The sequence below is a fragment of the Notothenia rossii genome (genome assembly GCF_949606895.1).
Source record: "Notothenia rossii genome assembly, chromosome: 4".
In the NCBI taxonomy this organism is placed as follows: domain Eukaryota; kingdom Metazoa; phylum Chordata; class Actinopteri; order Perciformes; family Nototheniidae; genus Notothenia; species Notothenia rossii.
The window spans coordinates 18,575,500-18,599,584 of NC_136902.1; the positions used below are offsets into that span (position 1 = coordinate 18,575,500).

The 24,085-nt window shown below is 41.3% G+C and overlaps 3 protein-coding genes across 5 annotated transcripts in view; 2 read left to right on the plus strand and 1 right to left on the minus strand.

The window, feature by feature from the left end:
• Positions 1-1,637: 1,637 nt before the first annotated feature.
• On the plus strand, positions 1,638-17,031 carry cttnbp2nlb (CTTNBP2 N-terminal like b). 3 transcript variants are annotated; one of them, XM_079675164.1, is made up of 6 exons: positions 1,638-1,777; positions 3,381-3,489; positions 3,905-4,012; positions 11,666-11,917; positions 13,226-13,333; positions 14,517-17,031. In XM_079675164.1, the coding sequence occupies exons 2-6, from the start codon at positions 3,439-3,441 to the stop codon at positions 15,807-15,809; spliced, it is 1,812 nt and encodes a 603-aa protein (XP_079531290.1). In that variant the 5' UTR covers positions 1,638-1,777; positions 3,381-3,438; the 3' UTR covers positions 15,810-17,031. The 3 variants fall into 3 exon arrangements, with proteins under 3 accessions (XP_079531290.1, XP_079531291.1, XP_079531292.1); XM_079675165.1 differs by lacking the exon at positions 3,381-3,489 and having other exon boundaries at positions 1,649-1,777; XM_079675166.1 differs by lacking the exon at positions 1,638-1,777 and having other exon boundaries at positions 3,440-3,489.
• An 82-nt stretch (positions 17,032-17,113) lies between these two features.
• Positions 17,114-21,227, minus strand: capza1b (capping actin protein of muscle Z-line subunit alpha 1b). Its single transcript, XM_079675168.1, has 10 exons — positions 21,135-21,227; positions 20,036-20,099; positions 19,832-19,883; positions 19,529-19,592; positions 19,230-19,436; positions 19,068-19,147; positions 18,892-18,970; positions 18,735-18,806; positions 18,543-18,605; positions 17,114-18,402 (listed from the first exon to the last, which is right to left on the minus strand). Exons 1-10 carry the CDS (start codon positions 21,171-21,173, stop codon positions 18,262-18,264), a joined length of 861 nt encoding a protein of 286 aa, XP_079531294.1. The 5' UTR covers positions 21,174-21,227; the 3' UTR covers positions 17,114-18,261.
• A 509-nt stretch (positions 21,228-21,736) lies between these two features.
• LOC307034721 (acylamino-acid-releasing enzyme-like) overlaps positions 21,737-24,085 on the plus strand; it is a 13,055-nt gene continuing 10,706 nt past the window's right edge. Inside the window, 11 exon segments of the mRNA XM_079673598.1 lie at positions 21,737-22,298; positions 22,382-22,508; positions 22,599-22,686; positions 22,857-22,896; positions 22,899-22,931; positions 23,033-23,104; positions 23,107-23,123; positions 23,724-23,762; positions 23,765-23,797; positions 23,927-24,010; positions 24,012-24,065. Of these exon segments, the coding sequence (XP_079529724.1) occupies positions 22,094-22,298; positions 22,382-22,508; positions 22,599-22,686; positions 22,857-22,896; positions 22,899-22,931; positions 23,033-23,104; positions 23,107-23,123; positions 23,724-23,762; positions 23,765-23,797; positions 23,927-24,010; positions 24,012-24,065 (792 nt within the window). The 5' untranslated portion in view covers positions 21,737-22,093.

Below are 24,085 nucleotides of genomic sequence, written 5' to 3' on the forward strand. Positions count from 1 at the left end.
GAGTGCACCTGAGTAGGCTTTACTCAGGAAACAGGGTTTGAGATTGCAGCAAATAATGACCTCATTCTCCATCCCTTTCAATCATGGCTTTGCTCATATGACTTGTATGTTGTAATCTAATCACATCTCATTTGTACCTTTTTTTTTCTTCCATTTATCTAATAAAAGTTCTTAAATTCATTTGGTAATCTGTTATTTTAGGCAAACTATAAGCCTTTATTTTGGAAATCTAATAATATAATTCATAACTCACATGGGCCTTTTTTCTGCATGGTACTTTTGATTCTTCTTACCTTTGCAGAATAATAATTGTACTTAACTAATGTTTTGAATTCAGGACTATTACTTGTACTCAAGTGTTTTGACACCTTATGGCTATTTTTACCTTATTACCAGATCTGGATACTTCTTTACTGAACACTTATTTAAAGATCATTGCAATTTGTGCTGCATTGTTACGTCAGCAGTATAGGACAAATTAAAAGCCAGTGAAGTACCTGTAGGTGAAAGGGTACTCTCACATGATGATAAACGATGAAAGGTGAAAGATAAAGCACAAGCAGAGGCACATAGCACATAAAAACGGTCTTGCAGTGCTTTACATGATTCAAATTATGATAGTCATTCATAGGGAACATGAGGCTGAACTTTGACGGAAATACCATTTTCAGAGTCTCAAGGGTAGGTACCAGCAGTCTCTTACTTACACACTATCGTGGGAATATTTCAGCAACAATGACTTTGCACAATTTAGAGCAGATCCCTTAAGAAAAACATCTTGTCTATCAGGTTCCTTCTTTTCAATAAGACCCGGTCTAAAAATGGTAGTAACAAAAGAAGTAGAGTGAACATTGACTCTTCTTTGACAACCCTCTCCCTATCCTATTTCACTAAATAATTGGCGTTGTTTTAAATGTCAGGACATGCTTCCAAGGGCTGAATCCCGACATGACCTGACACTCCCATATTGTTGGACAATACCAGCACACTATTTGAAAACAGGGTTTTAATGTGGGACTTCACAGCATTTCTGGCCCACACATGGAAATACATCAACTCAAATAAAACTTTAGAACTTTATTATTATTATTATTATCATTAAACTTTAGCTGTGAATAGAGCATAGCCTACTGTAGGCTTGGAGACATTAGGTGGTGTTTGGTTGCAAATGCTGTAATTTGGACGTTAGGGGGCGTTAAAACATTGAGCGATGCAAGTCTTCTCTCCTCAGGCGTCCATATTTAGGGGGATTTTAAGAAATAACTTGAAATAGCCTAAATCATAGTCGTAATTTAACGGATTGTCTGTGTGAATGAGCATTCGTTATGTTCATTTATAATCGATTTAATATTTTAATGTAGCTTTTGATTGCAAAATACTCAGTTGGAGCACACTCATATTATTGTCACTAATAATGTACTATCACAACTACTCAACATGCACCTATAGTATGCCATGATTAGACTAAATGTACCAAATTACGCTAAGAAACAGTCATGTGTAGAAATCAACACTGGACGTCCGAAACAAAGAGGTTTATCCCAGAGACTCAGGGACGCCCTAATCCACGCCCCCTAGCTAAATGCCATCCAGCCATTGGTCCGATTGTTACACTACGCCACTTTGATTGGCTGGCGGCCTCGTCGTTGAACGTCTGTTGTTTGCACTCGCTTGAGAGCCAGGGCACTGACAGTGTACTGCTTTGATTCATGCTGTTGGGGAGCCTCCTTTTTGGATTTGGAGAACAATTAATGCGGCTAGAACTGAGCGCATGAAGGTATGTTTACACGGGAGGTTGTGGGAATAATTGCTACATGTCTTCCACAAATTAAGTCTCTAATATAGTCGGGCTTTTTTGAGTAAAAAAAGGTCAAATTAAAAAGTCCATAGACAGGTTTTTGACCCAACCTATTTGCTCGTAGTGCATGGTGCTTGTCATTTCTGGTTAAGTGAAACTTTACAGCCGCCAACTAGTCAGTACTTTGCACTAAAACCTATTGCAAAAGTACATTTAGAAAGACAGATAATGGCAAGAATCGCTGAGAACCAGGGGTCTTATGTTGAGTTCATTTTCAGGGTAATGGGTGTGATTACTTCAGTAATATTGATGCAGTATTGATTTTACCATCATCACTGCAGGCAATCTATATGAATGATAGCTAATGTGTTGTTTTTGTGATGTCTATATGACTTTGCAATTGAAGTTAATGTTTCCAACACGGGAAATAATGAGTCCCTTGTGTCAGACAAAGGCCTAAGACGGCAGGTGGATCCTCTGCTGTTCCTGAGCAACCGCTGCGATCATTAGTTTGGTTTGAACACAATGTTCAATCTGTCTTGCACATTGAGCACTGATCCTTCCCTGTTAATGAGCCAGGATAAATTGAGTTGAATCCATGCTTTGTGTGAGAAAAGATGACCATAAAGAAAATAAGTGAACTGTGTCCTCCTAGTGCACACAAGCATGGAAACACTCACCAAAGTCTAGTGAGACAAATTAGCTCTAATGCTATCCTATATAGACTTTTTTATTTTGCTCAATCATCATGTTATGAGTTGCATGGATGAACCATATATCATTGCAATACTGTAAGATGTTTACATTGGGCGGTTATGAGTTCATCACAAAGCCACACTGCAACTTTGCCACATATGAAACCATGCAGGCTAGAGAGTTGGATTCAGGGATTTACTAAGTATTCACTGATACTTCCCATGGTGTGGGCATCCCTGGAATGTAGAAATTATTTTCCATGGACACTGATTTACAGATATCGGGTGAAACATAGAGTTTTGCCTTGACAGCCAACAGCTCAAACACACTCGTGTGTGTGTGTGTGTGTGTGTGTGTGTGTGTGTGTGTGTGTGTGTGTGTGTGTGTGTGTGTGTGTGTGTGTGTGTGTGTGTGTGTGTGTGTGTGTGTGTGTGTGTGTGTGTGTGTGTGTGTGTGTGTGTGTGTGTGTGTGTGTGTGTGTGGTGAATGTGTGTGTGTGTTGTGAATGTGAATGTGTGGTGAGCCACAGAATGCACCGAGGTATTTGAATGCTGCAGCAGGAAAGTAAACAGTAGCCAACATTCTCTATTAGAGAAGAGGAGAAGTTTGTTCAAAGGGAGGATGTAGACGGTTGCTTTAACTTTTGGTACTGAGGAGGGACAAATTCAAGTTAAAATCTGAACAAATTAGCGGAAAAACATTAAAAAAAAAGCATGGCATAATGGTCACTAAATGGTTATCTGACTAACCAGCTTGCTTGTATTTTGTCAAACACATGATTAACACTCTTAGGAGCAGCCCACCATTATGAGGCACTGATAATAACCTGAAAGCAACTTCAACAACGATGAAGTCAACTGTGTTTTGTCTTTCTCTTAATTTTAAGGATGACATCAGCTGTGTGAAGTGTGTTGTGGCCCTATGACTATGACTGGACCTAGCTGATGAATCACAGGACACAGTGGATGGAGTGCGGGATGGCTAATACCTTAAAAGTGTGTGCAAATAAGATGTTTCAAACGTCTCATTCACCTTAAAACAAATACAATCTTTACTATGGGGACCAAATACAGCAACTGTCCTCAGTCCCTCAGCAACTTAACATGCAGATATGCTAATGAATTCCGGTTTATAACCCTGGGCACAACACAGTGAGGCCAAAGATGGGATCCAAAATCCCATCCTAAACAAGTTCTGTGCGACTAACTGACAAAATGCTATCAGAAAAGTCACTAACGCTAGGACTAAGTGCACCGCTTCACATAAATCCATATATAACAGCCAGTCACATTTTAATTTCTTGACTAGGTAGATCATTTTGATTGAATTTTAAGTACATTTTATTCCTTAAAAACAACCAATAACAACATGTCTCTTACATATTCCCTCTCCCTCCCTCTGTGTCCTCAGGATGAGAAGATGAATGTGGAGGCTCTAAGCAGAGGAGAGCTGCTGACTCTCCTCAGTGTCCTGGAGGGAGAGCTGGAGGCCCAGGATGTGGTCATACATGCCCTCAGAGTGAGTATTGACACTTTCATACACATTGCTGAACACCTCACATGCATTTGGGAGCAGTCATACGTAATAAAAGCTGAAAAACAATATTAAAGCCGTCCTAGCAACCTATTAAAAAAACACACTTGTTTGCTTGCCTTTACACTAAAATTAACCTGTCAGCATTACACCCCCCAAAAAGAATGTGTGCTAGCAGGGAGGGGATCTGTAAACAGGAAACTAAGGAAACAGAGCTAGTAAAGACAATGGTGCAGGAGCCATTCTGGTTTCCCAGGCCTTTATTCCAACAGTTCAGCAACATTATTACTGCCTTAAACAGGACGTAGTCTAAATGTCAAATTCTCATATTTTTCTTCCAATTTAGGCAATATTCAGAACTATATGTGTCAACAGTGTTTGTCCTAACTATCAACATCTTTTCACATTTCTTTCAATCTGGGAAATTCCAATTGCTTCCGAACTGAAAGAATATTTGCCCTCGGCCATAGAGGAAGACTTTGCTGGCTGTTTGGCACCTCTCTTTGGGTACATACCTCAAACACTTGTTATCAGGCTTTCTCTGACAAATCAGCTGCATCCTACTGTGTTTCAAACTCTGAACAGACTAGGGCGATGTCTCGTTTTTCAATCCAATTGCACATTTTGAAAGTACCTTAGACACTCAACAACACATTGATAAATCCCCAGTTTTGTCCAGCTCATTCATTCATATTCAAGTGAAAGGGCATAGCTTTCCTTCAGCTACAATGCTTTGCAGTGTTTGAGTCTAGTCTGATTGGTTCTCCCCGTGCCCCTGGCTGCTTTTCACACTCATGATCGCTGCAGCTGCTCCATGCTCGGATGAAGCTGCTTAGTCTCTGAATGCTTGACTCATTTTCTAAAGTAGCGATTCAGGCTGTGATGAGGACAAGTAGCAACCCTGACTGTCTAGTCTTAATGAACCGGCCTTGATAGGGAAGTTTATCTAGCAAGTAAGTTAGGCTGTAATCATGAAATCATTTTCGTGCTAGGGCTTGAAGGGAAGCCGATCTTACATTACCAGCCCTGATGCATCTTAGATGGCAGTTTTCCAGATCTGATGCAGGCAGGGTTGGCCCCAAACGCTACGCACATAAGTTCCCCTTAGGACAAATGTACAGTCGCCATGCTGTCTGTACTTATTCATCTTTCTGTATCTCTAACCGCTTTTTACCCTCTTCCTCCATTCCTCCTTCCTCACACACAGCGACATTACGGGGGTCTTTCATCTTTACCATGACCCGTGTCCTATCTGCCCACTCATTCACTCACACACACGCTCTGGTGGTCTCTGGTGGGCCAGTTACAGGCTGCAGTGTTTATTATGGAGAGGATGTAAAGAGTTGTAGGCTCAAATCACTGACTTCCCTTGTTCCCACTGGGGGCTTGTACTACGGTTTTACTGACTGGTCGAAGATAGTGCAGATTGTGTGTAGCCATGGGGCTAGGTCAGGGGTTGATAGCAGAATAATGTGTCCAATATTGAGCTCTGTCTGACTGTGTATTGATTTTCCACCCAGAAGGTCGGATTGTAATGTCAGTCTTTCCTGTTTTTCATTTTACAACTGTGACTTTTTACTGATTCTTGATATGCCATAGTGTTTTTTTCTTCCATCTAGAGTTCTCTTCTGGCATTTTCAGCTAGCATGCCACATTTACCACAATCAGTATGTATCAATAATGTTAACTTGAGGACAGTTGAGAAAGTTAAAACAGCACTTAAATTCTCGCCTCTCTTTTCCCAAACTTTAAATATTTTCTCTCCTCAGCAGCAAGTACTTGGGATTCCTTTAGATTGCTTGGGACAACCGCATTCAGATGCCTTTTTAACCCTTCCTGTACACGACACCTCTAAAAAGTTGAATCTGTGTCAGTGTTTGCTTACTTTTATGGTGGCGTCACCATTGGGACATGTCTCTACAGATTCCTGATTGTACTGTTTTTAGTTCTCATAACGAAGGAGACGGAGTAGCAGTTTTACTTTAGGGTACATTCCTGAGAACATGACACCAGAAACAGATTGTGCAGTTCTACAGGTCGTGCAGTTCTACAGGAGTGGCGTATCTTATGAGTTGATGATTGTCTATATCTATGCAGGAACTCATTCTATTATTATTTTCGCTCTGTCAGGCATACATGGCATTAATCCAACATAGAGAACGTTCCAGTAGCTCAAAGGAATGACAGTTAGAGAAAGGAAAACAGACCTGCCTTTTAAATTCTCAGTGGTGGAGCAGTCTTTTGTGATTGTTATGCACGACTTTCGAGGTGCCAAATAAACACAGAGAGAAGCAAACTTGTGACACTGATATCGAAATGTTTCTTAGGTTTGCTCTTCAGTACATTTGGCTGTGAAACAAATATGGCCACTTGTAAATGGATTGAACCGTTTTTGTTTTGGTTCAAATGTTGCAGTCATGTTGAGCAGGACCAGTCTTGTTTTCCATATGATGTCATATCCTGCAATCCTAAAATGCTTTGTCTATTTTGGCAGGCTGACATGATTTCCTGACTCCATAAAACAATAGGGCTTGGTTAGACTGTGCTGTTCAGATAAGATTGTATATTCTGTTCCTGTACAAAAATCACTCCCTAAATTGGACATGTTTTAGAGATTGCTAAGGGTAAAATATGATAAAAATGAGCACAAACCTCAGAGAGGGTGGCCTTACAAGCATAGCATTAGCTATTATAAGACTAATGCACAGTCGGCTATGATGACAGTGAAGTGCTTCCACATCAACTGCCTAAGGCCCGCGAGTGTAAAGCTTCCTGACCTGAATATGCCAACATGACTGGTCAAACTTTCTTTTATTCTTTTGCTTTTGCTAAGATGAAGTTCTAACCTGCACATCACACACTTAATTTACATCAAATATTAGTCCATGTGAGAAATAAATCGGGTACTTTATTTCCTAAGTTAAGATTCCTTTTTTTGGCAGCCTGTCTTATCCCTTTGCCCAGCACAAAATAAGGATCATATCTGTTATGGTAACGAGCTCCACCCTAAGCCGCTATTTGCACTGAACACGAGAGTATTTGCTTGCTACAAATAGAATAGTGATATAAGTGGTCAGTCATAGATAAGAAAATCACTGCTTCTCAAAGCAGTTCTTGTTGACATTTCTAACATAAATTTGTTTAATTTTTGACTCAGTTGAGGAGGACTTCCTTATTCCACCCTAATGATTTGCTTCTCCAAAAGCATTGTCCGACCAAAGGGCAAGAGCACCTGCTCCCATGTTTCCTCAATAACCACTGATGATAGCAACTGGGGCGGTTAATCATTACTTGGAAGTTGTCTTGTTGCACAGCCCATAAAGTAAAGTAAGGTTTGGTTTGGCGTCTTCCGAGTTATCTTAGTGCTGTCTGTGGTAAATGTGTGGGTGGGAGGTGTGGAAGATGCAGCCAAAGCCTTAAGCACACACCTTAGCACTTTAAAAAGCACAAACTTAAAACTCTTTTTCTCTGTCTTGTCTCTGTTTCTTCCTCTCTTTTATTTGTCTTTCTTTTGCTGAGCATGTTTTGCAAATATGTCACTGGGGCAGGCCCCCTGTACAAATTACAGCTATTGTATCTGGGGCCCATGTTTTGTCTGTTATGGTAAATATGGGGAAAAAGCCCCTTTCAGTACAAAAACATTATTTCCCCCCGAGGTTCTCTTTCTGTTACTAACTATGTTTTGCTCTCTGAGATATTTGCACGAGACACCAGGTTTTCTTTTTCAAACTGATATTCCTTACACATTTTCTAAACCCAGTTCTTTCCTTAAAGTGAACTTTCTTGACTACTTTAATGGTACACATTTGAAATATATTTTAAAGAAAAATAATACAATAAAATAAATGATGGATGTTATGCACTACAAATGGCTAATTGGATACCGATTAAGCTTACAAAACATTCTGGTACAAACAACCTGGTACTGTTAAAGTATTGTATGTGTATATACAACAGTATCTGCTCGTTTGTGGGACAAATATGACTGCTCAGTTAATTTCAGTAAGTGTTTATGTGAAGAGATATAAGGATCTACTAATAAATACTTTTTGAATTACTATGTGAAAGTTGTAAGACCCACAGATGATATCACCAAACTCTCTGGCACTATACTATAGCTTCTCTTTAGGCCTCAACAATAATACTATTTTGACTTTACGCCCCATACTTCTCACACATTTGTGTCTAAACTTTTACATTTCCTCCATGTGGCCAAAATCCATTTATGTATCTTTAAGTCAGTACATTTGCAATATGTGTTATCCCAAGACAATACTACATACTGTTATGCTGTCAGTGTTGTGTAGCTAATGATTATGTTGTCCTTAGTGGCTGGTTAGCTAGTCATTAGTCTGTCACTCCAAACTTCCTTTGAAATGCTCAAACTAAATAAGACTTGCACACTGATGGGTTGGTATAAAATATGTTTTTTTAAAATATTTCTTAAGGTATATTTGACTCAACTAGTGCCTTATGGAAATACTTCATAGCACGCAGTTCAGACGTAGTTTTGTACAGCTTGTCCTTATTCAAGAATTTAAATGAGTGAACTCCATCTTATGAGGACCTTATAGATAGGTTACACACTAAAAGCATAAGCTTTTAGTCTGTCTGTACTCATGGACTCTGTGTCACCCATTTCTAATTTTTACGAGTTCTCCCAGACTGTTGATGCTATATGACCAGAACCAACGAAATGGGGTCAGAGCCCTTTGTGTGTGTTTGAGTTCGCAGCTTCACCAGCTCTGTTAAATCAGATGTGACCGCCAGTGGATTGATAGCGCTCACCTGCCAAGGCCTGCTATTCAGCACGGCTGACAGTGACAAGTGGTCCATTGACTAAATGTCCTTTTCCACTATTAAGTAGAGCAGAGTAGTTGTCCTCTCCCCAGGAGAAAAACTGCACTGCTAACATCTTACTTCCTCATCCAAGAAAACACTGAAGCTAGGGACATAAATCTGAAGAGGATCCAACACTAAAGAGTCTGCAGCTGCTGACCTAGTGTCATCTTTTGTTCTCCACTGTCTTTGCTTCACATTAGAGCCTACCTCCTCTCATAGTCTTAGACAGTTACATGATATTAAATCAAGATTCTTGATAAATGAATATAACTAATAATACAAGAAGTAATAAAGGTCAAATGTGGGGGCATCCCAATGTATTGTCCTCCTACGGTAACACTAGCACAAGCCTTAAATTCTAACAAAGACTTTCATATTTGACAGGTCTGGTCTTGCTGTCCTTTTGTCTCTGTGTGTCTCACTATTTCTCTTAAGAGAGGAACTAATTCACCACATACTTTTCCCATATACCCCCTCTGCAAAGCTTCAGGATTAAAAACGTTACCCTGGAGACAGTCGGTTATGCGAAAAACCTTATGCAGCATGGTGTGCAAACAGCAGCAGCATGCTCATTGCTCAGATGCTCATTCATGCTCATTTTGAATGCAATTCCTGTCAGATTAAGGGCCAAACTGTACATTTGTAACAGGAGATGTACCATTTAGAGTTGCTGCCTTCATTGTCTGACGGCCATTATAGAGGATCTCTAAGGAAACAGGACTCCCTGGTTCTTTTCAGCTCACACAAGAGATGATTGTATCCTGGGGCTGTAGGTAACGGACTAACACAATTGTTCCGGGTGAAAAGCATCAGGTTGTCTTTCACACGTCGTTACAGCTGCGGGAATGCATTAGGGGATACAATCTGTTGAAGAGGGTAATGCTCAAACAAGCTGTAGCACACCACTTTCCATAGCTCTCACATGGCATGATATTTGAGATTAATTCTTGATCTGAATTCAAAAACAGAATTATTGATTATGAAACAGGGAGTAACAGCATGTCATTTATTCCTTCCCACCCATAGTTGTGGAGACATTTGTCATCAGTAGTTCCAGCTCAGCCTTACAGCAGAGAGGGTTTGCTTGTTGTGCCCTTTCATAAAGGAAGGCACACTCTGTCATTATGATCCAAACTATCCCGGGAAAACCATGGGAGACCAGTCCCTAGGCAAGGACTGCCTCCATTGCACACACAGCCACACACAAACACACGCACACACAGACAATCCAATCTCAGGCTGCCCTTAATGGTCGGTTTCAACAGCCATTTAACACAGGAAGCTACAGTTTTGTCTCAGCTTAATGAAGAAGCTTTACTTTCAAAGACCAGCCCTAAACACACGCACACACAGACAATCCAATCTCAGGCTGCCCTTAATGGTCGGTTTAAACAGCCATTTAACACAGGAAGCTACAGTTTTGTCTCAGCTTAATGAAGAAGCTTTACTTTCAAAGACCAGCCCTAAACACATGCACACAGCCACAGGTAAACATGCAGACCCATATTAACATAAAAAGGGGGGGAAAAGACACAGAGATACTACCCACACATGCGTACCCATCCTAGCATGCACACTGAAGCCTTCTGGGTCAGACATGGAGACAATGCCTAAGACTCAAGGCATTGAGACAGCGTCTTTGTTCAAGTCCTGTAATCTCCTCACTGAGGGTCACATTCTTTGTTCAGCCAGAGAAAGAGCCTCAAATACAGCCTGCCTACTGATGCCCTCTGGGTGTATATGTGTGTATTTGTGTTGTTCAGAGCGTGCGAGAAAAAAGACTGACAGAAGTAGAGAGAGAGAGAGAGGCATTTTTCTGAGAAATGGTGAGGAACAGGCAGAGGAATGCGGTGCCATGCGTGTTTGGGCAGGGAGATGAAGGGGGGCCAGAGTACCGGGGTGTCTGATGAGTATTGGATGGGGAGACAGTGAAGGGTGTCCTGAAGGCACGTGGTGTGAACTCTGTGGCTTGTGCTGACATCACTGACTCCGCCAGCTGACCCTGCATGCCTCTAGAAATCAAACCTACTCACTGTATGTTGTTAATGAGACCTCCCGATGATGTATCAGGGAGACCCAGAGTGAGGTCAACTATCACGTGTCACGTCAGTTTAGCCTGTTCCTCTCAAACAAGCTGGCACAGTCTATGGTTAATAGACACTAGTTTATTCCCCCCGCAATATTCTTCTCCCTCAGCATCTCCTTGATGTTGTGCTGTCATTTATTATTGGATTATTTTGCTCTTGGTTTAGGTATATCCTAAACTCTCCATTAAAGATAGCTCTGTGTATGTGTCTTATTTAATGGCCAGGTCCTTCACCCCTACATCCCTGGAGAGGAGTTAACATCTGCCCCTGGTGGGGGTTGGACAGGCTCTTTGTGTTAAGGTTGAGGGGAAAGACCATCTGCTTGTGCTCACACTAACATCACTTCATGCAGATTTCCTGTACACACATTTACTTATGAGTCAATGTTTGATGGTGTTACATGTATGCTACAAAATGATATTTCCCTAAAAGTCAATCTATCTCCAAAGTTCACTCAATATGTTTGTGATGAGTTACTGTGTGTTTTTCTTGGCTGTTAGGCCCCATGTCTTTTTCTTGACACATGTGTCTGGTGCTGCAATGCAGAAACTAGGCCTTTTTAATAAAATCACATTGTTCACTTTTTCTTTTTAGTCGGGAAAGAACGCCGCAGGTAGAAATAATACACAGCTGGACTTGCCTTGATCTAATCCAGCACCTGAATGGGACAGCCTAACAGTACGTGTGCTCTATGTTTGTGTGTATCTAGGCTCAGCACAGAGATACTTTCGTCCAGCAGCGTTATGGCCAGTATGACCTCAGCGATCCATTCCTGGCCCTGCAGCGGGACAGCGAGTCAGATGAACGTGAAAACACGCTCTCCCAGCCTCAGGGACACATGCAGGGCCGGGCGGTGGGCCCCAACCCTCTGGCTGTGCTGAAACTGGTCATGGCTCACTGCAAGAGGATGCAGGAGAGGATGATGGGACAGCTGTCTGCTGCTGAGAGAAGACACAGGAGGGTGAGTAATACAGTCAGGAAACCACACTGTAACGGAGGTGATCTCTGGGGCCATAGATCTCAGCCTCCGTTACGGATTGTGTAGCTTTGTTGGTGGCGAAGTGTATGTAGTGTGTGCATCTGTATGTGTTTTAGTTTGTCTGTCTCTGTTTGCTGGTTTTATGTTAAAAAGTGTTACCCTTCCCCCATGTCTGTTGCTGTTGATTGTGTGCACCTGGTGCCCTGTGTTGTCTCCCCCCCCCCCCCCCCCACCTGTGTCTAATTGCTGATTAGTGTATGTGTGTATTTAGGCGCTGTTTCCCTGTCTGTTTTGGGGGCTAGTAGTGTATATGAGATCCCTGTGGCTGGTGACAGGAACAGCAAGATTGAGGCTGTGTCCTGTGCTCAAGTTTAATAAATGCCCACACCGGGTTATATTTTTGGCTCGTTGGTCTAAGGGTATGATTCTGGTTTTAGGTGCGAGAGGTCCCGGGTTCAAATCCCGGACGAGCCCAAGACATCTACATAGGTGTGGAACAGGTTTAGTTTAGGTATAAAAAATTGTTATATTTTTGGACGTTCTGCCTCTGCCTCCTTGCTTGGTCGGGCCGCTCAATTGTCAGCTTCACACACACATTCCGTGAATTCTATAGCTCATCGTCTTCAGTTCAGATTTGCGTGTCTGGACGATGGTGCTATCCCCAGAGTACCCAAGCAGTGTCACAAAAGGCTTGTTGTGTATGAATGCATTTATCTATTTGTCGACATGTTTGTCCCGTAGCCTTGGCTTGGGGGAGTGAGGCAGACAGGCAACATCTGAATCCGGAGCTTAGATGGGGGCATATGGAGCTTTATCAAAGTAGAGCTCATACATATCAACCTGATGAGTCTGATGAGTAAACCTTATTAAAGTTGATAAGACTGACAAAACCTAGTAATGAAGAAGAGGTTCTGCTATGCAGGCTGTTTAGTTAGTGGACACCCATATAAGTAACAGTTGGATCTTGGCACATGAAAAACTTAAATGTTTTTGCATTATTATTATTATTTATTTATTAATGAAATCACCAGTCCAACATAGTCTCAACCAGTTTCTTTGATTCTAAATGGATGTCTGTGAATAGTTTTACTTTATATTCCTCCCCAAAGTCAGATTTTCTTTGAGATTCTTCCTATAGTTGTATTGAATGTAACACTTTGTGAGGCAGGATTATCTAATAGAATGTCTTTTGTTTTTTTTAAAGAAACATTATTTGTTGATGAATGCATACACTGAACAAGAAAAACCTGTCTGCATGTCATGGGATTGAATTGTTCCACCGTGAAATAGATGATAGCTGATCTGGAGGAGGAGAAACGACGGCGGGCCCAGGAGTCAGCGCAGAGTGATGATTTCACCTTCATGCTGCGGACAGAAAGAGACAAACTGCTGCAACAGGTATGACTATGTGTAAAATATATCAAATGTACACCTGCAGTGTGTGTGTGTATGTGTGTGTATGTATTTGTAGGTTTGGTAAAGTCTTAGCAATAACTGGTGATCACACTTCTCTCTTGCTGATATCCAAGCACATCTGGTTCAAGATATTTTTCCTTTCCCTCTTTCTTCTTCTTCTCTTTCCCTCTCCCTGTCCTTTAGAGTAAAACCCAGTAACTGAGCAGGGAATCATCAGTACAGTTTATTGTGTGACTCAGCAGGGTGGAAAGGGCTTGGCCCGATAAAGTAACAACCCACGCAGGCACCCTTTATGTACCACTACAGTACTGTTTCAAAGGAAAGAGAGGAGGAAGAGGCCATTGTTTAGTTGTCCAGCAGCCATGTGGCTTTATGGCCTCAGGAAACCTGAGATAATGGATGTCCATGTCTAATGCAAGGTCAGCTGGCGCACACATACTGTGAGCACACAATCAGCCACTATACAAACTTCATACAGGGGCTTTATGTAAGAAACGGTTCCTGAGTGTCTTCCTCAGGCTTCCTGACTGTGTTGTTTTTCTGTACATGTGTTTCATCACCTCTCCTTTCCATCGATAACTCATCAAAGCTTTCAGCCGCCCATTCACCGTCTAATGACCTCACAGCAAACTAAACTTTCCATAAACATGCAGAGTAAGCAAATATTTATTTAACATGGCTAAACATGACCAAATGCTTCTTTCTGTTTCTCTTCTGACTCTAAAACGACAGTGTCGTTCATCCCTTTTCCTAAATCCATAGTAATTTAGGTGTCCCAAATGCAATTAAAGTGTAATAGACAATAGGTACAGACTAGAAAGCCGACATTTTGATATGCATTGGGTCTAATAAATAATACATTTTACATATCGTATGCCATTGAATCTGTTTCAAATGAATGAATGCATAGGGGGATTCCCTTTGCAGTAGATCAGTTCCATTTAAAAATAAACAGAAAAGACACTCAGTCACTTTTGACTTAATCATAGTTTGTATTTGGAATAAGTGCAAAATACATACCAAAATGTTTACACTGAAACAGGGTAGGCGTTTTCTTCCTGTGTTGGATCCAATGTTACAAAGCAGTGTTCTTTTGCCTCCTTGTGGCCAAATGTGGAAAAGCTGCCTCGCCTTTCATCTTTTATCTCTCTGACTCTTTCTCTAGTTGGAAGTGGAGTGTGCAACTGTGCGGAAGTTAGAGCAGCAACAAGCCGAGGCAGCGAGCCAGGTGGAGGAGTCACTGTCCCAGCAGCAACAGATCTCCTCAACCCTGACGCTGGAGCTCCAGAACGCCAACAGCCAGGCACAGGAGGAGGCTCAGAAGGTCTCCCAACTTCACTCCTTACTCCAAGAGGAGTCCAGTGCCATGGAGAAGCTCCGTGGGGTTCTTGAAGATGAGAAGAGCAGGGCAGAAGAGCTAGAGGCCCGGTCTGAGAGGCAGCTGACTGAGTTTAACACGGAACGAGAGCAGATGAAGGCCAGGATCAGCAAAGAGGAGGAGAGGAGTAGGGAGCTCGAGAAACAGTTGGAGGAGTTGAGGAAGAGGTTGGCTGAAACTGGAGGAGGTAAAGAAAAGGCAAAGGAGGCTGAGGAGACCGAGGTGAAGGAATCTCTTTCCAAAATGATGTTGGTGTCCACTTCTGTTCAGACTGTGCCGGATGGAAAGATAACTGTCGCTCCTAAATCCTGCTCAGGGTCAAAGGTCAATGGGCATCACACTCAAAAAGAGACAGAGCCGGCACAGGAGGGAAGAGGAGCAGACAATGGAGGGGTGGTAGAGAATGGGGGTGGAGTACTTTTGCATTCCCCTCTCCCCCCTCATCCTCACTCTCCGTCCAGCACAGCCTCCTCTTCCCTCTCTTCTTCTCCTATTTCCTCCCCTGTTCTTGCCAAGCGTCTGGGCAGCCCAGGCTTCCATCAGTCCTCCTACCAGGCCAGTGTGAACCAGCGATTCCACGCCGCCAGGCACAGGTTCCAGAGCCAGGCTGAGCTGGAGCATCAGCTGCATGGAGGCCCTCTTTCCCCCAGAGACCTCTCCCCCACCACCTCTTCCATCCCTCCCCCACTAGAGCACAGCTCGGCAAAGCAGCTGGCCCGCAACACCGTCACTCAGGTGCTGTCCCGCTTCACCAGCCAGCAGGCCGGCGTCAAGCTGGCACCAATCAGCAGCTCTCCTTTTGGTACAGACTACCGCAATCTAGCAGCATCTCCTCCTGGGGGAAGGTCTCCTTCTGCAGGGCCTTTATCTCCAGGCATCCGCTCCCCCCTCACTCCTCGCTCAGAGAGGACCCATCCTCCTCCAATCCCTCCCAAGAAACCAGGCATGAGTCCAACTCCAGGTTCTCCAATTCACTCAGCTCGGACCAGCCTCTTCCCCGAGCTGACGGGGAACTGCGGACACAGCAACAGCGGGCAGGAAGGAGCCAAGGAGCCTGACCTGCTTTTATCTTCGAGCTAACAGCCAGATTCTACAAACGTACTTGTAAAAGAGCGAGGCCTACATCGACAGTTACTGTAATATTCCCCTTTATCAGCCCTCATACGCTCTACATAGCACACTAAATCAGTAGTAAAGACACTTAAGACCTGGACTGGTTCTGGGAGATGCATCACAGTCCTCCACGTCCCTACCTCCATACCACACCCTGAGAAAAAAAGAACTATTTCAAATAAAATATAGTTTATTATGATTTCTCTTTAATCTGATTTCATATTTCTATTACCATTCCTGACTTTGTTTCTTTATCTCGATTTTTTTGTAAGTTTAAAGTTTTAGAATGAAAATATTTATCTTTTATTTTCCACATTCACCCTATAATAAGGGTGTTTAGAAATCGTATGTATAAAGAGAACAAGCTAAAGACCTGTTAAAGAGAAACATTAAAGAGGTTTCAAAGTACAACATTCCTTTTCTTTTTCTATAATGCTCAAATCGCCAGTCATTTTTAAATCAAAAAAGCCACGGCTTGAGCAGCACTGTATAGCAAGTAGGAGGGCCAACCTATATGGATGTAGAGTATAGGAAATGTTTAGATATCACCATTACACACTAAACTAGTGAGTCATTTATAAATGTTTTTCCAATGAATCCTTATGCAGTTCCTGTTGAGATGGTCCATGCAAACACTATTATACTGTAAATAGTTTAAAGTTTATTTTAATTGCCATCAGATGCATGTGCTGTTTTTTTTCTATTACGTTAGTCACGAATACACTGAATCTTAAAAAGGGAGAGCACACTTTGTACTACATTACTATAATATATTGTATGTCTACAATTCATTTTATATTCAGGGAAGGTAATGCCTTCTTTACCCAAACCAAGATGGACTATCATGCGATAACTCTTGGGGGGATTTCCCATCAAGAACATGATGGGGACTTAAGGTTTGTATCTTGTTACTGCTACAGTTTTGATAGTATCCGTTAAATGATTCAGTGTTGTCTTTTCCGAGCAACACTATGATGTACCTTTTTAGGTTTACTGTTTTTTTCCTGGATTTAAAATCAAGAATTGAATGAAAGTAACTGTTTCAAGCAATCAATTAAAAACTGTAGATTGATACACCGTTTGTCTGTGAGGGGCATCGTCCATCAGCTTTCTCTATAAATACACATATCACGAACACTTGCATGATCCAGTGCTGTTAATAAATAAATTGACAATGCCTTAAAGCTAAGTGTGTCAAAGTGTTTCTGTTAGAACAGCTAGTAAAACAATCTTGATTAATACGCTATGTAAAAAAACAACAATCTATCCAATATTTTCAATCCATTTATTTTGGGGCAGTACAGTCTTCAACTTTATAACTGATCGGCACACAGTTGTCGTATGGTGTGAGGGTTGAACACAGCACGTAGTATACTGTAACAAGTAACTGATCCAGAGTCAGCCTACTCAGACGTTATGTAACACATACAATATGATATGGCCTTTCAGAAGTCCTGTCAGCAGTATATGATCTTGCTTTACTGTGATGCGTCCATTGGGCATCAACCAATACACGTTTGTTACACTTAAGAGTGCATTATTTTAAGACTCCAAAAATAAAAACGGCATATTAAAATAGAAATTTGCATACATGGGTTGGAAGATGGAGTTCTTTACCATAGGAAAGAGATTTTGGCAAATAAATCTTGGTTAATATGAGTATGTTCCTTCTTACAAAGGAAAAGCTGTACAGCAATGGAGGTGGTGTTGCCGATGTAACAGAACAGAGAATACGTTACAGCGTGGAAGTGGCTTTATCTTCAGTCAAATGCTTGCATGGGTGGAGACATAAATCAGTGGAGTGCAACAGAAAACGGGTAACACTCCCTCAGCCCGGAGAGACAGACATACAGGTCTACAGTGCAGGAACAGAGCTATGCTGAGGATCGTGCACAGCTAGAAATACTGTCAACTTCACTAGCAACACACAACTACTGGCATTTCCAGTAAATGCTTTCCAAATGCTTAGATTTTTCTTATAATTAAACCCTGATATGTGATGGTGTGCTTCATTTCTCTCATCAGCTGCCTTGTGTGGTCCTGGTTATTTCCTCTGTGTGCTGAGAACTCCACAGTTCTGCATCAGATTGACTATTTTAACTTTTGACTTCTGGAGGTCTACTTTATACGTAGCAGTCCTGAGCAAAGCCCTGCACACTGACCCAACACAACTGTTTTACAACACACACCCAGAAGTAACCGCTTTCTCCCAACCATGATTATTTTCATAACTTTCTTACAGCAGACGGATATCTGTGCTTAACGGTCTGCAAATCTTCAGTTATACTTTTTATTTTTTTTATAATTCCTTGCCCCATACTGATAAAGCTTTGCTTTGGTTAGTCCTTTGCACATGTATAGGCGGGTTGTTGTGGGCCCAGTGGATTGAGCGTCTCCCTGGTAAGTCCCTGACCTTCCACTAGGCATTCTGCATCTCCTTGCCAATTTTGTAACTTAGGATCTTATTCCAGTCGATCTTAGTGCGTGTGACCGGCAGCTGGCGACGCAGGGCCTTGAAGGTGGTGTCAGACATGGTCTGGTAGTTCTCACTGATGGCAGTCTGAGAGAAAAGTGGGAGTCAACAAATATTAAGTATAACATCTTCACATTTTCATTTAAAAAAATTGTTGTTTCTTTTAAGGTTTGGATAAAAATAAGACCTAGCATTTTAAAAAGTTTATAAAATGAAGGGTTGCTTACCTGGTAGTCATTCTCTGCATTCTCAATAATGTCAACAAATTCCTTGGCTGTCTGGCTTTCATTCTGTTTCAAAAACACATATATAAATCATTACTTTCCAATATTTATAGGCTTAAACTTTGTAAGCAACACAAGGTTAACATCACTGCTGAGAGACTGCATGAGTGCCCATGTATGAAAGGTTTCACTTACAGTCACTGGTATTGATTCCTCTACCTCCTTATGGCTAACCAACTGCACATTCCCATCTTCATAGTAGTGCACCTGCAGACAGACAAGACTTAAAAACTAATGTCCCTCTTTGACTTTTTTTCCATTTCTGAAGTATAGCTCACTAAATTTAATTCACCTGGATTTTCAGCACTCCCACCACCTGAGCAGTTGACTGACCGAGGGTTAGCTTCCACTCTGACCTACAGCGACCATTCCTGTGTTAAAGAGAAGAGAAGCCCATCATTACAAACAGACAGCGGACCTATATTCAGATATTATTTCAAACAAAGGTTTGCAGGAAAGTCATTATACCAGAAGTTTTTGGGTTGAAACTGATGTCCTTCAATGCAGGCTATGATAGTTTGCTGACCATCAACGGTTTTCCCATATACCTGCACAGATCAGGTATCAAGTATGAGTATTTAAAATGTCAGGCACAGATGAATATTTTGTCACAATTTGTGTGCGCCTTACTGTGCACACTCCAGTAGGGTAGTGCTCCTTGACGTAGGCACTAAGGGAAGTATCACAGGCATCTCTCCAGCTTCTCAGGGCAGTCTCTCCTTCGTAGGGCTGGACATCGCTCACCTCTTTTCTTAAGTGGTCGAAGCGAAAAGCCAAACAGTTGCGAGGGTCCAGGAAACGTCCCTGACCCAAGTCCCCATGCTCTGTGATCAAGACCTATTAAAAAGGGAAGGGAAAGATTTAAAAAAGACTGGCTTTCACACGTGCTCTTCTGGAATGAATAGGAAAGACTTAAGGATTAAACATACCGGCTCTTCATAGCCCTCTAGCTTGGCAGGAGTAAACTGATCCATGTTGTACTGGGCAAAGGAGCTGGACAAATGGAAAGAAGCAAAAGTTCAGTAGGCGTTCATAATATCCCCCCATATTTTTCAAATAAATGTTTTCCACTGACTATTTTGAAAACACTGGCCATGTTTATAATCAAGAGTGCCTAATATATATATATATATCAAAACACAATATGATGTAAAGGTGGATCGAGTGTTTTGAATGTTGTACATTTTGAGTATTGGAATTTCTGGCATTTTTCTTAAAAATATGTTACTTACTGTGATGCCCCCTCCCTGAGGAGGTTGTCATTGTTGAGAAGAAGTCGCACATCTAGCAAGACACAAATAAACCACTGTTTATGCATTACTTTCATAAGAAAAAACAACCAATACCATTATCAAGCAAATGATTATATAATATATTCTACGAAATACAATATTATTATTGTTATGCAAATGTTGTCACAATTAGTCACATCTTACCATTGAAGACTTCATTGAACTCTCCCGGAGGGGCATGAGTCACAAAGTTGGCTGCTATGCGTACCTGTGAAAGCAGAATGAATGCTACCAATTAATGGATTCATCATGATAATGTGACCTGCTATTAAATCAGTTCAGAACTACACTACATGTTGTTATGCTTAAACTATAAATGAGTATAGCATCTCGATTAGAACAAAACAACTCAATCAATAATAATATCAAGTGAGTTTTATTTACCAACATATGAGCTTTTGTGTATGTTTTGTGAATGAAGGATTAAACATCGAGACAATGCTTTGTGAGAGGACACTGCAATATAAACGCTTGTCCAGAGACTGTCATGTCAATATAAAATCCTGCCATCATCCTGCCCTAAATGTTCTTGTTGACCACCAATACATGTTTAATTTGAAATATTTCTCTATAACCAACATGATGTCGCAACTCTGTTGATGTTAATGGTACATTGATAATTAGTCATATTAATTACATGAGGGTACAATGAACGACTGTCTGTTATTAATTTGAGCTTTGCGTCCATCTGGTAATGTGTCCAGCTGCCACTGGCAGGGTGTCACTATTAGACTCCATATAAACGGTGAGCACCGGTATACTGAACTGCAGCCTGGAGAGGCTAACAAGTATTTGAGCTGCAACTGAATCTGTTTGACCCAGAAATCCTGAACAAGTAACGTTAGCCGCTAATGCTAGCTAACAGTACATGAGAGGAATACGTAGCCCATACTGTAATTATTGCAGACACTGGCAATGCAACGCGACTTTTGAAAACTGGCGTCGATACTTTTGTTAACAATTATAAAGATAACATTTCAACAACTATAAACTGTTCTGTGTCTAGTGATTAAAGCCTTCTACCAGCCTTTGATTTCACCGCTAGCCAACTATAAGCTTTCACTAGCATCGGCTCGTTAGCTTGTGGTGACTAGAAACACTACTTTATCATTTCAATACATGACTAAATCTGGCATTGTCTTTCAAAAAACTCAACCGTGACCTCATGTGAACATTTAAGACAGGTTAATATCAACAAATAATAAAACACAACGTTAAGCAAAGAATAAAACAGTCTTCAAACCTTCTCTTCTTCTGACAGCGGCTCCTCAAAGTCAGCCATCTTGGCTCTTTGTGACCCCACCTACTCCAGCTGACTGACAGGAGCAGTGGGCTGGTTGTCATTCACACACAATATTTAATGAATACTTACAACAAAAATACAAACTAAATATATATTACTGTGCTTCGAAAGCTAAAGTAACAAATCAATAACTTTGGATAAGCACCATGAAAATACTCTTGAGATGATGACGCGAGAGGGCGCTAAAAGCTGTAATTTGTAATTTGTCAACTTTTCCAGTTGGTTGTTGCAAAGCTCATTCGTCTATAAAATAGAAGCATCGACACACGTTACTGCTATGAATAAAGGCAAAGGGAAGAAAGGGTCATTAGGGCCAACCGTGTGTAAACTATTCAAATAACACATCCTGAGAGTGAGTTTTTATTTCAGTTTTTTTTTGCCAGCAAATTTCAGCAGAGGGCAGTAAGGAGGCCGCAGAGGGGAAACAGAGTCAGAGTTAGAGGTAGAAAAAGAGTAGAGTGAAAGTACCGCTTTGTACTCCAGGAGACTGGTAACGTTAACACACCGTCTTTGTCATGAACTCACAGGTATGATTACGCTAAATTAACTCCAATTTTACCCTAGAAGTACACCTCCTATACGTTTCTAACGGTGTTAATTTAGCCGTTATTGGTGTCAATAACTACATTCACTGTAGCCAGTTTTAAAGTTAAGCTAGCAAACTGCAGTAAGTATCGTGCCCTATGCAATCCTCCAAACACGGCTAAAAACAAGTAGCTTATTTTACTATGCTGTTTTAATCATTATTCGACAATCGCTTAGTTGGTTTGCGTTAATGATTATGCTTATGTTTATAAAGTTACCTCAGTTTTTGGTGGTAAACTGTTAAGTATAACACAACAAACGTATTATGACTACAGCTTGTTATTATTAGCCGCTGTCCGCTATTTAGCTCGGAAATGAATAGGGCGGTGTTCGTTGTTGGACAGTTTGTATTGAGGCGTAGAGCGAGTTATTCTGCTGCTTGTCGTCAGGTGGTGACCAACCCAGAGGACATTGCCAGGCTCTACAGAGAGCTCAGCCTCTTCCCTTCTTTGAGCAGAGCAGACGTAGGACCTGTGGTCACCTCTCAGTATGGAGGCAAATACAGCAACATCTACACAGGTCTGTGCCATCCACTGTAAAATTGTCATGAAAGATATTGTATATATTGATTTTGAAATAATGTTGTTCGATTTCCTCTGTAGAATGGAGCCAACGTGACCTGGACAGGAATGAAAATGTCAATTTTTGCAGACAGTACATCGTATTTCATGATGACAAGTCGGTGGTGTACTCTGGAGCCTCAGGAAACTGCACTGAGATCAAAGGAGAGTAAGTACCCTTTTTGTTGTTTTATCTTTAGTTCCCTAAACCAACTGTATGCAAACTAAACAATGTCTGTTGATATGTTTGTCCTGTCAGGCTGCAGAGCAAGGATTCCCCCTCAGGTGACATGAAGGCTGTGGTCAGAGAGTGCACAATCAAAGGAGAGGACAAACAGTTTCTGAGGTGTGTGTGTCTGGCTCAGATTCAGCATTAAGTCCCTCAAAGGCCTTACCAAAACATTTATGCATTGCTCTAATTATAATGTTAATCTGTAACTCTGTTTTGCCACATATACTGTTTTGAAACCCACACTCTTTGACATCTCTTCTCTTCTGCTTCTTTGTGACCTTATAGATCTGGAGTAAAAACATAAAGATGAAAAGCATAAATCTAACAGCTTAAAAAAACATGGCAAAGTCTATGAAGATAGTGAGTAATCTGCACATTTGTTTGTTAAATAATTTCATTTAAGCTTTGCCTTTTACATATTCCAGACCCTGTGTTAATAACATTGTGTTTTGCATCCTTAGACCAGTTTGGCTGCTTGGTGTGGTCCCACTCTGAGACACATCTCTTGTATGTGGCAGAAAGGAAGAGACCTAAGGCAAATCCTTCTTCCAGGTTAGTTAGAAAAACTATATTTGTATATAAATTGGCACCAAATAACATAAGACAGAGAAACTGCTGAACTGCTCGCCCTTGGTTGAACATTTCAAGAATGTTGATTCTCCCTGATGTCATTGTTGGATTGTGTTCAATATTGAGCATAGCAAACAGTTTGTAAGTCGAGTCAATTTAACTATAGCACAACATCTAAACATGTCCTCAAGGGGCTTTACAATCACAGCCTACAACAGCCTCACTCTGTACACCCTGATCCACGGGCATGACATTGTTAAAGAACCCTTTAAATGCATGTAATATGATGCAAAACATACACAAGTGGTGAACTAATGGCTAACCGCAAATTCATAGCAAACTGGATCAAATTATAAGTCAGACGCTCAACGTTAAAAGCATTCCATAGTCTGGCCTTTTGCAAATAGTTTCATTTTGAATGCAATCCAGGTATTTTCCGTTGACTGTAAGCAGACTATCGGATCAGGTTTCATGTCCTTTGTTTAATTTAGTCTGGATAGACAAGTTACAACAGGTATATAGAATCAGTCTAATAAAGACTAGTAAAAACATGTTGCTGTTTGTTTTGTTTTCTGTTTGTAGAGTGAGTCACCAGAGTTGTCTTCTATTGGGGACGAGGAGGAGACAGTGAGAAGCGAGGAAAGGAGACTGTGAAAGTAAACGCAATTAATACTTAAATACAAATACGCAAAACACATAAACTAGACAAATGTTTAATTCAAAAATCTTGCATTCCATTCTAGCTTAAGAAGTAGTGTTAAAGTGTGGACTTTTTATTCCTGCAGGGAGAGCAGTTTGTCTTCCATGAGGACTGGGGAGAGGGGCTGGTTGGTAAAAGCTGTCCAGTGCTTTGTGTTTTGGACATCGAGGGGTGACAACGTCTCTGTGTTAGAGGGCGTACCTGACAATATCTCACCTGGACAGGTCGGTACAACAGTTTGTGT

Bases quoted from the DNA above. Each gene is read 5' to 3' on its own strand.
- cttnbp2nlb (XM_079675164.1), top strand. From the start codon at position 3,439: ATGAATCACAGGACACAGTGGATGGAGTGCGGGATGGCTAATACCTTA. The intron at 3,490-3,904 runs GTGTGTGCAAAT...CTGTGTCCTCAG, and splicing joins GGATGGCTAATACCTTAAAA to GATGAGAAGATGAATGTGGA. The intron at 13,334-14,516 runs GTATGACTATGT...CTCTTTCTCTAG, and splicing joins GAGACAAACTGCTGCAACAG to TTGGAAGTGGAGTGTGCAAC.
- capza1b (XM_079675168.1), bottom strand. From the start codon at position 21,173: ATGGCTGACTTTGAGGAGCCGCTGTCAGAAGAAGAGAAG. The intron at 19,884-20,035 runs GTAAGATGTGAC...GTGTCTTGCTAG, and splicing joins GTTCAATGAAGTCTTCAATG to ATGTGCGACTTCTTCTCAAC. The intron at 19,148-19,229 runs GTAAGGCGCACA...TGATCTGTGCAG, and splicing joins ACCCTACTGGAGTGTGCACA to GTATATGGGAAAACCGTTGA.